Source organism: Hemitrygon akajei, chromosome 5 (assembly GCF_048418815.1).
Source record: "Hemitrygon akajei chromosome 5, sHemAka1.3, whole genome shotgun sequence".
NCBI classification, from domain to species: Eukaryota; Metazoa; Chordata; class Chondrichthyes; order Myliobatiformes; family Dasyatidae; genus Hemitrygon; species Hemitrygon akajei.
Genome location: NC_133128.1, coordinates 75,006,250 through 75,021,180, shown reverse-complemented (window position 1 = coordinate 75,021,180; position 14,931 = coordinate 75,006,250). Strand labels below are relative to the sequence as shown.

The 14,931-nt window shown below is 39.3% G+C and overlaps 1 protein-coding gene across 11 annotated transcripts in view; it reads right to left on the bottom strand.

Moving 5' to 3' along the window:
- The window catches only part of ofd1 (OFD1 centriole and centriolar satellite protein), a 113,023-nt gene that overhangs the window by 89,505 nt on the left and 8,587 nt on the right, over positions 1–14,931 (bottom strand). For all 11 annotated transcript variants that reach the window (XM_073045796.1, XM_073045802.1, XM_073045803.1 and 8 more), the window contains 4 exons: positions 10,584–10,757; positions 6,728–6,834; positions 5,251–5,370; positions 4,784–4,857 (listed from right to left, as the gene is read on the bottom strand). In XM_073045796.1, coding sequence (XP_072901897.1) covers positions 4,784–4,857; positions 5,251–5,370; positions 6,728–6,834; positions 10,584–10,757 — 475 coding nt within the window. The remainder of the gene's footprint in view (positions 1–4,783; positions 4,858–5,250; positions 5,371–6,727; positions 6,835–10,583; positions 10,758–14,931) is intronic.

Sequence of the window (14,931 nt, the reverse complement as noted above, 5' to 3'; positions counted from 1 at the left end):
TATGGAACAATAATCATTTTCTATCTGGGGAGAAACCATTCACTAACAGAACTTGGGAGGATAAAGGTATTACTACCCTTCAAGATATTAATGGGGCAAGTAATATCCTTAGCTTTCAAGAACTGGTATCTCGATATAATATTGATAAACACTCTCTTTTCTTCTACTTTAGAGTAAGATCAGCTTGTAAAGCCTATGGGGTTCCCTGGGGGTCAGATTTAAAGGAGCATCCCATTTTAATTTGGATACAGAGTGCTCCAAGACAGACAGTGTCATATATCTATGATAAATTAAACTCCCAGAATTATATGTCCACATCAGGAATGAAAGCCTGGGATAGGGACATATCTGAACTGGAACAAGACTTAGACTAGGATGCGATTTGGGATAATGCTGCCAGTGCTTCAAAAAACCCAAATCATCGGTATATACACATGAAGCTTTGTCATAGAGCATATCTAACACCGAAAATTAGATATCAAATCGGACTGGTTTCTGACCCATATTGCTCATTTTTCCCCCATGGAAGCATTGGCTCTTTTATACATGCTGTATGGGAATGTCCAGGGGTTTTTGGTTTGTGGGGGAAGGTTATCGGTACTCTTACAGAACTAATGGGGTACAATTACCAATGGACCCCACTATACTCCCACCTTTCCCTTATGGAAAAAATACACAAAATCTGGCTGGCAGCCCTGACTGCAGCTAAGAAGATTGTAGTCCAGCGTTGGAAACCTCCCCATGATATTTCAAGTACTCACTGGCTTCAGAGCTTTTTGGACATTTCTTACCTGGAATTGTCATCAGCAAGAGTAAATGATGCACGACCAAATACAACCTTAATGTGGACAAATTTGTTATCTAACTTAAAAGATCTTCTGTTAAAATAGGAATGCTCTGTGTATGCACTACTATTCAGTTGGTTGGTGGGGGGGAGAGAGAGGAGTGGAGAGGGGGGGTGGGGATGACGGTTGGGGGTAGCTGGGTTAAATAGTCAAAATGTAATCAGCAAGTGGTTGTATTGAATGTAAGTTGTTGGTGTTGCAATAAAACTGAGTGATAAAGAAAACATGATCGTCACAGTGCTGCCCTGCTTATCCAAATGGGAGTAGGCCTGTTCAGCAGTTACTTAACAGCATCATCAACTCCAATATGCTCCTGGTAGGCAAACTGCAGGTGCTCGAGGGCTGATCTAACCAGGGATGGGAGGTGAACCAGGTACAGCCTCTCTAGGGTCTTCATGATGTGTGAGATCAGGGCCACTGGTCAGTATTCATTCAAGACTTTCAGTTGGCCCATCTTGGGTACTGGGACCACACAGCTAGGAACCTTTCCGGACTGAAACTCAGATTGAAAATGCACTGGAGAACTCCATACAGCTGCTCAGCACACTCTTTCAGGACCCTGGGGTTCACACCATCGGTTCTGATGCTTTGCCATAACTGAGTTTCCCCAGAGTCTTTCTCACCCACTCAGTAGTGAAGGTGAGTCCATGATGACTGGAGAGTTTGTGGAAGGTGGGAGCTGGGGGAGGTGGAGATCAGGACAACAGCAACTGGTATGTGGAGGGGTGGATAGTAGATGCAGGGGAAGGAGGTGGTGTAGACAGTGGTAGCCTGTGTGGTTTATCCACATGTTGATCTGGAAGGAAGGGGAGGGAAGAGGGAGTATTGGACGCTTCACACCTGGCTAGTGTGCTGAGAGGGATGTGAACAGGAGAACAATTGTAAAACCTATTGAAGTTTTAACTCATTAGCCCATTCACAGCTGCATTCCAAGGCTCTACAGCTAGGCTGATTGAAGCCAGCAATCTTCATGCCTCTCCACACTTGCCCTGTGTTACTCCGCCCGTTTGTTCTCCAGCTCTCTCCTATATTCCTCTTTAGCCACCTTGATCTTCTCCTTTAGCTCCCTCTGCACGTTTCAATTCCACCCTGTCTCCTGATCTAAAGGCTCTCTTTTAGCAATAGAGAAAAGACTTCAGATAACTGGTGAACCATGGTTTGTTGCTGGGGAAGCATCAAACAGTCCTTGATGGTATTGCAATGTCCACACAGAAGTTGACATAACCAGTGATGCAATCAATCAGTAAGTCCGTTAATGTCTTCCTCATATGGTTCACAAAGCATATTCCAGTCAGTAACCTCAAAGCAGCCCTTTAAGGCCTCAACGGCCTCTGGAAACCAGTTCTTTACTGTCTTGGTGGTAACTAGTTGCTGCTGTACTTTGGGTTCATACAAGGGCATGAGATGAACCAGGTTGTGATCTGGTTTCCCAAGTGTGGGGAGAGTGTGGAACTGTAAGCATCTTTAATATTTGCATACAAGAGATCCAGTGTTTTATCTTCTCTTGTAAGACATTTGACAAACTGATCAAAGGTAGGAAGGGTTGTCAAGAGAGAAACATGGTTGAAGTCTCCCAATACTGCAATGAAAACATTGGGGTGTAGAGTCTGAAGTCTCATGATGGTAATGTGTATGACATCACACACAGCATTGGGAAAGCAGAATTTAGACAGCAAGCAATACAGCATGGCTGAAATCGCGTGGTAGATGGACGCAAACTCATAGCTAGCAGTTTGATGTCCAGACTGTAGATTCATTCTTTCACAGAAATATGACCGGGATTACACCATCTGTTGCTCACAAGCACAGCAAGCCCACCTCCTTTCTCTCACCACACTGTAGATTAACTCTATTTGTAGCATTGCAAACCCATTCACAGCAGCGTTAGAATTTGGGATTTTCTCATGTAGTCATGTCTCGGTGAAACACTTAATGCTGCATTCCCGATATTCATTCTGTGTCCTTGTGAGTACTGCTAGTTCCTTCATTTTATTTGCCAGCGATCTAACGTTTCCAATAATGATAGACTGGGAGATGTGGTTTATACCTCCGTCTGTTGTTGCAATGCTTTTTACCTGATCTGCAGCCTCGGTAACTCAATCTCAGCTTGTTCAGAATATCAAGTTTCTTCTGGCAAACAAAGGCTGCTCCCCAGCCGCTAGCAACTGCTCCCTCATATATACAATGTTGCCTCCGCTACAGTAGTCACTTTATTCGATGGAATAAAGTATCCCAAGAGCCAGAAGGATGATGAAAATGTTCTTAAACAGATTAATGCCCATTGTTATTTCACAGTGTTGCGAGCCAGTACAAAAACAAACGAAAGATACATGCTAAATATTAAACCATACACACGGAGCTACTGTAACAAGCTGCCACCTTGCACAGGGCACATTTTACCATAAGACTTTTGACCGATATTGTTAATTCCCCCAAGCCATGTCATTAAAACTGAAGATTGCAGGCATGTTCATAATTTAAAACTACTTTTAAAGTTCCCTACCTATGGCTTTTGGTTGTTAACATTCTCCCACAATATTCTGACATGGACACCATCATCTTAAAACACATGAATATGTGGAATTACTCAGAAGGCAATTTGATGGTTTGGATTACTAAATTATATAGGAATAGATCTTAAAAAGTTAACATTTGTTCTGATTGGTATAGAAATAAAAACAATTTCTGCTCACTAGGCACCATCTAGGAAAAGAGGAACAAAATTACAAGACAAAATAGTCAATGACTTTTCATCAAAACTGACACTAAAAAAGTTCCAGTGAATTGTCACTGATCTGAAACATCATCTCTGTTTCTCTCCATATAGATACTGGCTGATAAAAAGTTCCAGTGTTTTCAACTTTTATTTCAGATTTCTAATTGCTTTAATATTAAATGTTAAGTTTGTCAAATAAATAACATTGTTAAATACTAAAAACTGTTTAGTAGAACAGCAATACAAGTCTTTTGCATAAACTCAAGCCAAAAGAGTTAACTGTCATGGTTCCAATGCAAAATTACTTAAACTTAATCAGTGATACAATTGATTAATGGAACAACCTTTGTCCAAGGAAAGGTGTTGTTAAGCTTATAACCCTTGCCAAGGAGAGACATCAAGTATAAAGTAAGAAAGGCTTCAGTACATGATAGAGATGTGACCAACTTGGAAAAATTTTGGCTTGCATATTTAAGGAAGTATACAATTGCATAGCAGGATGTTCACAGGTTTATACCAATTCAACTGTCAGGATGAAAGTTTTGATGCCTGAAGGAAGGCTATGTCAGTTGTGCCTCCATCCATTATAATTTAGAAGAATGAATGGTTATTAAAATAGAAGGTTCCTAGTAGCACTGAGGGGATGAATAACAAGAGGATATTTCCCCTGGCCAGATTATCTAGAGGAGGGGTTCCCAACCTGGGGTCCAAGAACCACTCAGTTAATGGTAAGACTCCATGGCATAAAAACGTTTGGAATCCCTGATCTAGTTTCAGAGTTGACCATTTACGATAGAGGAGGATGTTTTATGCCCGCTTCAAGAGTTGAGATTCTTTGGAAATCTCTACTCCAGAAAATTGTGGAAGTGAATCAATGAAGAGACTATTCAAGGAAGAGACTGACAGATACTTAAGCTGCAGGAGTCAAGGGGTATAGATGGAGAGGCCAAAAAATGGCATTGAGGATTGGATCAGGCAAGATCTAACTGAATGCCACAGCAGGTTTCGGGGGCTAATTGGCCTTCTCCTGCCTCAGTTTCTTCTGGTCTCATGTCCAATGATTTGCCATTAATACCACGTTCTGATGATAAATCATCAGCCTAAAATGTTTCCCACATATGCTAATAGATATGTTGAGGTTTCTTGCATTTTTTATTTCTTCCCCCCAAATAAATAGTTCTCCTGTGTAAGCCATAAAAAGCTGTCAAATATTAAAACATACCTTCAATTCTTTTCTCATTTACTGCCACTTTCTCAGCTCTTTTTCGATAATCTTCTTGTAGTTCAAGCTGATACCTATACAGAAGAGCAGCGTTATCTAATAGTTAATAGAAACAAGTGTAAATTAAATCTGAACTGTCTCTTCAAATCTCTTCAAGTTTTACAAGCTCATCAATAAAATATTAAAATGCAAGCACAAACTTTCGTGACATTAATCTGGTACAAATAAATTGCACATTTTCAGTTATCACAAATAACAAATTAGTTTGAAGTAAATTATAGTTTTTGCAGTTAACAATGTTTCCCACTGAGCATTTTCCCCAATGAAATCAAAAAGCAAGTTTCTACCTATCGCAACAACTTCAAGAAGGAAACAGGAAGGATGTTCAGAATGTTAGTTAATGTAATTGCTACACATTGGAAGTAGGTGTACTTTTGTTTATTGGGTTCCCAAATCATGCATCTTACTTGCATAGTTCATTCTTAAGCTTTTGCTCATACATGTCCTCGATATTTTTCACTGCCAGCTCCCGTCTTTGGAGATTATCTTGTACACTCTTGTTCTTCTGGTCCTGCAGATTTTGAGCCCTGATATAGGAGAAAAATTATGAATGAGAACTATGCCAAATCACAATTGATATACATTCCCATGAGTGTGCTGTCATGATCTGTACAGTTTTTAAAAATTTTAATTGCTCATTTCATATACTATCACATAGAACAGGACAGTACAGGAGCAAGCCCTTCAGCTCACAACGTTATACTAAACTATTTAAACTGACAATTAAATGCCTAACTAGTTCCTTATCCCACCATTCTCTGCACATTCATGCGACTACTTAAGAGCCTTTTAAGCACCTCTATTGTATTTAGCTCCACTACCTCCCCTGGCAGTGCATTCCAAGCACCTATCACTCTGTATTTTAAAAAGACTTGCCATGCACATCTCCTTTGAACTTTACACCTCTCACCTTAAAAGCACACCCTCTAATTTAGACATTCAACCCTGGGTTAAATAAAACTGGCTGCCTCTCAATGTTATAAACTTCTATAAGGAGTTTGTTCAGGAGGTGAGAAGTGACTTGACAGAGGTGCATAAGATTATAAGAGGCATACTTAACAATGGACAGCCAGGGACTTTTACCTAGTTGGAAATGGCTACTACAAGGAAACAAAGTTAAGGTGACTAGAGGAAAGTACAGGGGAGGTCAGAGGTAGTTTTTCGTAACTAACACAGAGAGTAGTGGGTACATAGAACGCATTGCCAGGGATGGTGGTAGAGGCATATATACTATGGACTTCTAAGAGACCCTTAAATAGGCACACGGATGTAAAAAGAAAATGGAGAGCTACATAGGAGGGAAGGGTTAGATTGATGTTGGAGTAGGCACAACATTGTGGGCTGGAAGTCTGTATTGTACTTAGAAGTTCTATGTTCTATCCTCCTATAATGAGGCAACCAGAAAATCAATGTAATACTCCTAAAAATAGTCTATCTAGAGTTTTATAAAGCTTCAATGTAATTTCCCAGCTCTTGAAAATAATGTTTCTATTAAAGACAAGCATGCCATGAACTTTCTTTATCATGTTTTAGACTCAAAGGTCTGATGAAAGATCAGTGACCTGAAACAGTAACTCTGTTTCTTTCTCCGTAGGTGCTGCTTGACTAATGTACATCAAACATTTTCTGTTTTTATTTCAAATTTCCAGCATCTGCACTTTAAAAAAATTGTTTACAAACATGGAAAAAACTCAACTTTAGGGTCTCGAACAAAACACAAACATGTTTATTCATTTCCACAGATGCTGCCTGATCAACTTCCTCCAATATTTTGTGCGTGTTTATCAAACTCCTTTTTCCCACCTCCCCCCTTGTTAAGTGTGTATTACAGATGTGTATTTAAATGTGTATTACCATGTTTCTCCAATTTGATGTTATACTTACATTTCAAAGGCTTCAAATCGTTGTCCAAGTTCTATTTCTCTATTACGCAGAGATTCAATGTCTTTTAATAAACTTTGTCTCTGCATATAGATTTCTTTCTCCTCAACCTGTAACAAAATAGAAATTCTAAATAATCTGAAAATTAATTTCATTAGATGCTGTACTTGCTTAACTTGGGCCAAAATAAATTAAGAATCAGATTTATTATCATTGATATACATACGATGTGAAAATTGTTGTACTGTGCAGCAGTACAGCGCAAGACATAAAAATCTATAAACTAACAATGCAAAACAAAAAGTATTGACGGACTGTTCAAATATCCAATGGCGGAGGAGAAGCTTAATCGACTGACTGCGGGTCTTCAGTCTCCTGGACCTCCTCTTTGACAGTTGTAATGAAAAGAGAGCCATCTTATAAACATTCTTGATGGTGGAGAGGCTTGGCCCATAATAGAGCTGGCTGAGTCTATAACTGTTTGCAGCCTCTTGTGATCCTGTGCATTGGAGGCTCCATACCACACAGTTAAGCAAATGGTCAGAATGCTCGCCACCATACATCTATAGAAAATTGAGAGCTTTTGGTGAAATATCAAATCTCCTCAAATTCCTAACAAAGTACAGCTGTTGGCCTTCATGATGATTGTGTTGGATCCAGGATGGATCCTCAGAGATGTTGACGCCCAGAAACCTGAAGCTGCTCGCCTTTTCTGCTGCTGACCTCTCAATGAGGACTGGTGTGTTCTCCTAACTTTCCTTTCCTTTGACATCCACAATCAGTTCCATAATCTTGTGATTGTTGAGTTCAACGATATTGTTGTAACACCATTTAACCAGTCAATCTATCTTGCTCCTGTAAGCATTCTCATTGCCATATGAGATTCTACCAATAGCTGCGTCATCAATGAATTTATAGATGGCATTTTAGCTATGCTTAGCCAGTCTATGGACTCAGATTCAAGAACTTTTCATCTTACGTTCTCGATATTTATTGTTTACTTATTATTATTTTCTCTTGTAGTTGCACAATTTGATGTCTTTTGCACATTGGTTGTCTATCCTGTTTAGTGCAGTCTTTCATGGATTCTATTGTGTTTCTTGGATTTACTGTGCATGCCCACAAGAAACTGAACCTCAGGATTGTATATGGTGACATGTATGTATTTTGATAATAAATTTAGTTTAAACTTTGAAACTGCATAAGGTTTAAACCCAGAAATGTACATTACAATGTGTCACATCATAGTCAAACAGCAAAAATGCTTTCAATTGCTTCCATGGAGAACAGAATCAATGGCAAAATAGGACAGCATTTCCAGATTCACTGGAGAGAATGTGTCTCTTGGGGCTACAGTCTATTATTTCACTATCTAGTGTTGTACTATATAGGGAGTTCCCTGGTGGCAAGGGCTACAAACTGTACTACCTCGCAGGAGTCAGATGGAGACAAAGACGGAGTGTGTAATGAGTAAACCATTGTAGATACACGGTACTCAGGCCCATATCGCAGAATGGAAGAGACAAGGAGCATAGAAACCCGTCTTCACACTCTAGCATGTGGTTGTATAAAGGCAGAACACCACATCTATCCTAGAGGCATGAATACATTCTTGCTGACTTCAATAACAAGTCCATCATTACGCTGTCATGTTCAAATGACAATTATGGTGGCAACTTAACTGCTTCCATGTAGCTTTACCATAATTTAGTTAAAGATCTGGTCTCTGCCACGTGGGTTCAACTGCTAAAGGCAACAATAAAATGCCATGATGGAGTAGCCTGATGACCTAACTAAACAGAAAGGCTGCTCACAAACAAATCTCTGTTCTCTGGTGAGCAGACTGCTATTTCCAATGAACACCAAGTGGTTTGGGCTTGAGCAATACTGGTTACTTCAGGAGCCAACAGAAACTCCAGGAAAACAGAATGAGCACCAGTGTTGCAATATGCAGATTTTACTCCTCCAAAAGCAGAGATGCCACATATGAGCAGATCACTCTAACAAAGTAGAGGCATATGTGGGAGCTTTGCCCTCTTCCTACAAGCAGCAAAACGCATCCACTACTCCCACAAACCTATTTATCATGAGTAGAGTCCTTGTGAGAACACAGAGGGCTGATTCTGAGAATAATTAAAACAGCAAAGAACAGACACCTTCAATCTAGAGATGGTCAGCCAATTTATGTGGGGCTCTAATAGTTGAAACAAAGAGGTGATCTGATTGCCAACAGATCATTGCACCGTGGTCTACTCAGTCCTTTGAGAGGTTATCTGATGTGCACCAGCCATTGAAACACATCCCACCACAGTCTTCATCATTCACCATCCATTACACTCAACTAAAACAAAGGGCTGTCATTCGACTTTGGGTAGCAGTCCAAAGCCTGCTACCAAAGGCAAGAATGTTCCAGGGGCCATCAAGGCCATGTGAGTCTGGGAAAGGGAAACATCTTGTGCCACTAGGAAGAAATAAAGGAGGCACCACTGCAAAGTATCATGAGGATCGATAAACAAAATAGAAATTAGTGAAACCCAAAAAGTGCTGTGGTATTTAAGTTCTAACCCAATATCTAATGGTTTTCACTGTTACATAAAAGAAATACTTCAAAATAATGACTCCAATATACTAACAATTTTGGTTATAATAAAAATCACATCATTCACTGTGCACAGATGAGTTTAAATGGTGTGTTAAAACTTGACACTGCTGTACTTTGGATGCCTCGGCTAGAAATATGCATCTGGTTGAGGTCAGATTCCAGCATATGTGACTCATCATCTGCTGCTGAGCAGCAAGTTCCATAGTGGAGCACTATGCTGAAATGAGGGGAACCAGGCACACTTACACCCAATCCCTCAACTTTATGTTAACTGTGCATAACATTACTTACGTGGCTCAATACTTTGGGAAAGGGTTATTTATCTTGGAGTACAAAAAGTGGGTTATTTTATTTTTTTAATAATTCTTAACAGTTTAAATTGTTTTGAAAAGTCTTTAATTAACTTAAATAATTTCTCACTAATAAATATTTTACAAGTTGCTGATCATCAGATATTTATAAAATGGCTCAAAGGACTTTGAAAGGAGTTAACCACCAAAGGATCACTACATTCAAGGGCAGGGGCTTAAGATCCACCAACAAAGGCTTAGTCACTACTTCTGGCCTATCTGATTTGCGGAAGAAGCCCTTGGACACAGGAGGCCAGCTCAGTTGGCATTGCACATGTGTATCAAGTTACAGTGGTTTGAAATATGCAGTGGGCTGTGGAATTCCATCAGAATTCAAAAATACCTCTCACAGTATGCAAGAACAGACTGTAATCCATGGAGTGTAATGGAAAACGCTGAACTGTCAGTTTTCAGGGAATCTGGAGAGAATATTTGGTCAGTCCTCTGCATCCAGATCAATTTAGTGACCACAAACAGGCACTATTCATTTCTAAATATTTTTCCTCTGTTTTTTGTTTGTCTTGAGTATCTCTGTGTACAATAGAAATAGCCCTTAAAGGAAAGGGTATTAACATACGATGAGAACCATTCTTATTATGGTATTTTGCGGCATCAGAACATTGAATACACCCCTGTAGTATCACCTCCCCCTTCCCCGTGTGTACAAACAGTATGCAATGCCCATGATTATTGGTGAGAATATTTCAGTCTGGGCAATTAATTTAAGAGACTGTGATAGAAATTTGATTTGATTTGTGAGACCTGCACATGCACTTTTCTTCAATCTGCAAAAAAAAAACAAATTTCCAATCCAATCAATTGATCATTAGTTTAAGTTTTTTAAACAATATTTAGTTATAGAAAGCCAATTTACGAATGGACTCTATTATTGCATATTTAAACCTACCTCCTGCTGTTTCTGAAGTCTCTCAATAGCATTCTTCTCTCGTGCAATCAATGCTTCAACTTTCAACTGGTACATTTTATCTAGTTTCAATCTTTGGTCTTCTATGATCTTCCTTGACAGCTCTTTCTCCTGAACCTGAATTTTAGCCAATTCCACATCCTTAAAATGCTGTAGCTACCAGAAATAAAAGAACCCAGTAAGTTTATTAAACATTAAGAGTATTTAAAATAAAGCAGAGAAGAATATTTAAGATAAAGTAGTTAGCATGCCAACTGTAATATAATTCAACTGGTCTTGTGCCATGGCCAAGTACACCTATGATTAAGGTGCAAAGCACTGAAGAAAAATGTGAGATTTGTAAAGGAAAAGAAAAATTACTGTCAATAGCAAAAATATGTCAGTGTCAGCAACAAAGAGCAGCTGGACCCAAAATGATTTCACTCATGATGCTTGGAAGAATTTACAAAATCAAATTACTAACAAACCAAAATGGTCAGAACCACTAATTTATCATTTTTGAAGTATCCTCAAGATTCTGGGAAGGGCATACAGGATCCATGGAACAATGAACATGGAAGTTCAGCAAGACTGGGGACAACTAGGAACAGTACTTCAGATCAGGGATGTTAAAACAAAATAAATGTTGGTATTTCTGGAATGCAGACAGAAGTTTGAAAACATTAAGAAAGTATCTTAGACTCAGAATAGAAGAATGTCCTCTTAGAATAGAGATGAGGATGAATTTCTTTAGCCGTTGGGGGTGGGGGTGGAGATCTGAGGAATTCGTTGCCAGTGCTGGCTGTGAAGGCGAAGTCATTGGGTATATTTAAAGCAGACGTTGATAGGTTATTAGGTTCCTGATTAGTAAGGGCATCAAAGATTATGGGAAGAAGGTAAAAGAATGATGTTGAGGGGGAAATCAACCACGATAGAACCATGGAGTGGACTCAATGGGCCATTGAAGTTCGCTGATGACACGGCCATAGTGGGGTGTGTCAGGAATGGACAGGAGGAGTATAGGAAACTGATACAGGACTTTGTGATATGGTGCAACTCAAACTACCTGCGTCTCAATATCACCAAGACCAAGGAGATGGTGGTGGACTTTAGGAGATCTAGGCCTCATATGGAGCCAGTGATCATTAATGGAGAATGTGTGGAGCAGGTTAAGACCTACAAGTATCTGGGAGTACAGTTAGACGAGAAGCTAGACTGGACTGCCAACACAGATGCCTTGTGCAGGAAGGCACAGAGTCGACTGTACTTCCTTAGAAGGTTGGCGTCATTCAATGTCTGTAGTGAGATGCTGATGATGTTCTATAGGTCAGTTGTGGAGAGCGCCCTCTTCTTTGTGGTGGCGTGTTGGGGAGGAAGCATTAAGAAGAGGGACGCCTCACGTCTTAATAAGCTGGTAAGGAAGGCGGGCTCTGTCGTGGGCAAAGTACTGGAGAGTTTAACATCGGTAGCTGAGCGAAGGGTGCTGAGTAGGCTACGGTCAATTATGGAAAACTCTGAACATCCTCTACATAGCACCATCCAGAGACAGAGAAGCAGTTTCAGCGACAGGTTACTATCGATGCAATGCTCCTCAGACAGGATGAAGAGGTCAATACTCCCCAATGCCATTAGGCTTTACAATTCAACCGCCAGGACTTAAGAACTTTTTAAAAGCTATTATTAATGCTTTTTGAGATAGTGATTTAGATGCATATCATATTTTTTACTGAGTTAAGTATTGTATGTAATTAGTTTTGCTACAACAAGTGTATGGGACATTGGAAAAAAAGTTGAATTTCCCCATGGGGATGAATAAAGTATCTATCTATCTATCTACGTGACCCGATTTTGCTCCTGTATCTTATGGTCATATGGAAACCAAGAAACAAAGAATGAATGGAAGATTACCCCATCTGTTATTTAAAATGTTTATACACAGTTTTAATTCAATGCATTCTAGATTTTGAAAGATTGATACCAATACAAAAACCACTGTCCTTAATTTTTATATCTGCCACAGCGACAGTACTGTCACAACCTCGTTGTCGGACAATGCAAATATACTGAAATGCAGTAACAATATGTTTTAATTTCTGTATCAATATCCATTGTAATAATGATTAAATTTTGCTCAATTTGACAACATTAGTAAAGTGGGAATAAAATCTCTATTGAAAAATACTCTAGTCTCAACATTGCTTGCTCAAATTTCACTAGAAAATCAAGATTATTGATCATGGAATGAAGGTTAACAACCTTGCTGACCTTGAAAAAACCTAACCTCAAAATGAGATCTTACACACACTTGGCTGGATTATGTTCAACCTAGCTTGCAGGACATGCTCAACCTTGTATTTTCTATGATTTCACTTATGCATCGTGGGTTTGCAGAATTGCTTTGACAACTCATACATAGCTTTCAAATAATTCTGATAACCAGAGACATTTAAAAACAATAGTTTTATAATTTATAAAATAAAAAATGTATAAAATCATACCTTAAGCTTCCAGACAGTAACAAATAAATCAAAAACAAACGAACCACTCTCCTTTTTAAAAAAAGCCTTGCAACACATTCAAATAAAGAAAAGTACACTACTAAAAACTTGTTCCTCAGTTCTCAATTCAGTCATCTTGCGCTTCATGGCTGGACTCGCTGGTGAGTTCAGTAGTGGAAAGGGAAGTCATTTGTGCAGACAACTGACCACCAACTTGTCCCTGCCTTCTGTTTTCAATGTGCAGGAAAAAAAAGTCCGAGACAAGTTAACCTGTGAGAAAGACATTGCTGCTAGTTCTCTTCGGAGTCCTTAGCAAAAGGCAGATACGGTATGTTTTAGCCCTCTTTCCCCCCCCCCCCCCCCCACGTAGTTTGAAATCAAACACTTTCCATAGGAACACGGTGATGTCACAACCTGATTGAAAAAAAAAGTGTGGAAATCAAGGAGTAAAAGACAATAATTTTGGTTAAAAGCAAAAAAAAAATCAGATGATTGATAAGCAGAAGAGAAATGTAGGAAATACTAAGCTGATCAGGCATCGTTTGTGGGAAGACGATGTCACAAACATATAAGATGCAAATCCACCAAATTCAATATATACTATTTTCATTCAGGTCATCTGGCATCATCGACCTGAAACATTAGCACTATTTTGTCATATACACGTACTGCCAGATCTATTGATAATTTTAACACTTCTTGTTTTTACTACTGATTTTACTTTATATGGAGAAATTAAAATCAATTTTGGGAAATACAAATGAAATTAAAGCAAAAGCTGTATATCGGAAACTTAATTTAAATGTTATTCTATACCTTGACGACATAACATACACAAAATTGGTTTTACAGAAGCTAGTTCTCGTTCCCTCTTATTGTGTTGTAAAAAGCATTGATGCACATTATTCAAGATTGTTAAAATAAAAATTCAATGTTTTTTAAAAACAGTGTAAAGGGGGTTTCTTCTTTTTCTTTGTTACTGCGTATGTTAATTAAAATGGCTTCTTTGTTTTGTTAAAAGTAGGAATGTTTCTTTGTTGCGAAAGAGTGCTGGAAACTTGTTTGGGTTAAAATTTACTGATAACAAGAATTGTATTCCTTTGTTAACCAATTGGGATTAATGTTGTTCTTTCTTCTGAGTCTGTAAACTGTTGTTAGCGGGTTTTTGGGGAGATCGGCGCGAGGGGGTGAGAGAGAGAGGACGTGATGCTGTAAACTGGGCAAGGAACGGACCCCAAGCGGGGGTCCGAGGCCAGGAGGTACCCCGAGGAGAGGAGACAAAGATAGATGTGCTTGGTTGACCACTTCGGATGGTCCTGAGCTGCCAGTCGAGGAGTTCGGAGGAGATCGAACGGTGGCCAGAAGACTTCAGTAATTGAGCTCCAACGGTTGTGCACGAAGTGGTTTGGACTTTGATAAGTTTTGGCGCCTTTTCTTTATTTTCTTTTCCTTCATATATACTGTATCGTTATTAATCACTTAGTTATAGTAATCTTTATAAATTGTAATCATTTAATCGCATATGGTGTCCTGTCTGTTTTTTGGCGAGGCGGGGACATCACACAGCATCCACACAAGCTGATTACCCAGTTTGGCGGGGCCGAAGGCTGCTCCCCCTAGATGAGAACGAGCTGAGCGAGCCTGAGGCGACCCAGGGTTGTGCACAGTGTGACTAACATGCAAGAATTTCCAGATCATATCAATCACAGATTGTGTGCTGACTACATATGCAACAGTGCACCTTCCAGTGGACCAGAGCGTCACTAACACCTTCCATATTAAATTGCATCTGTATTAAGGTATGGGCCATTCTGCTCTATCTGTGGTTATAAATTAAACTGTTGAATATTTTA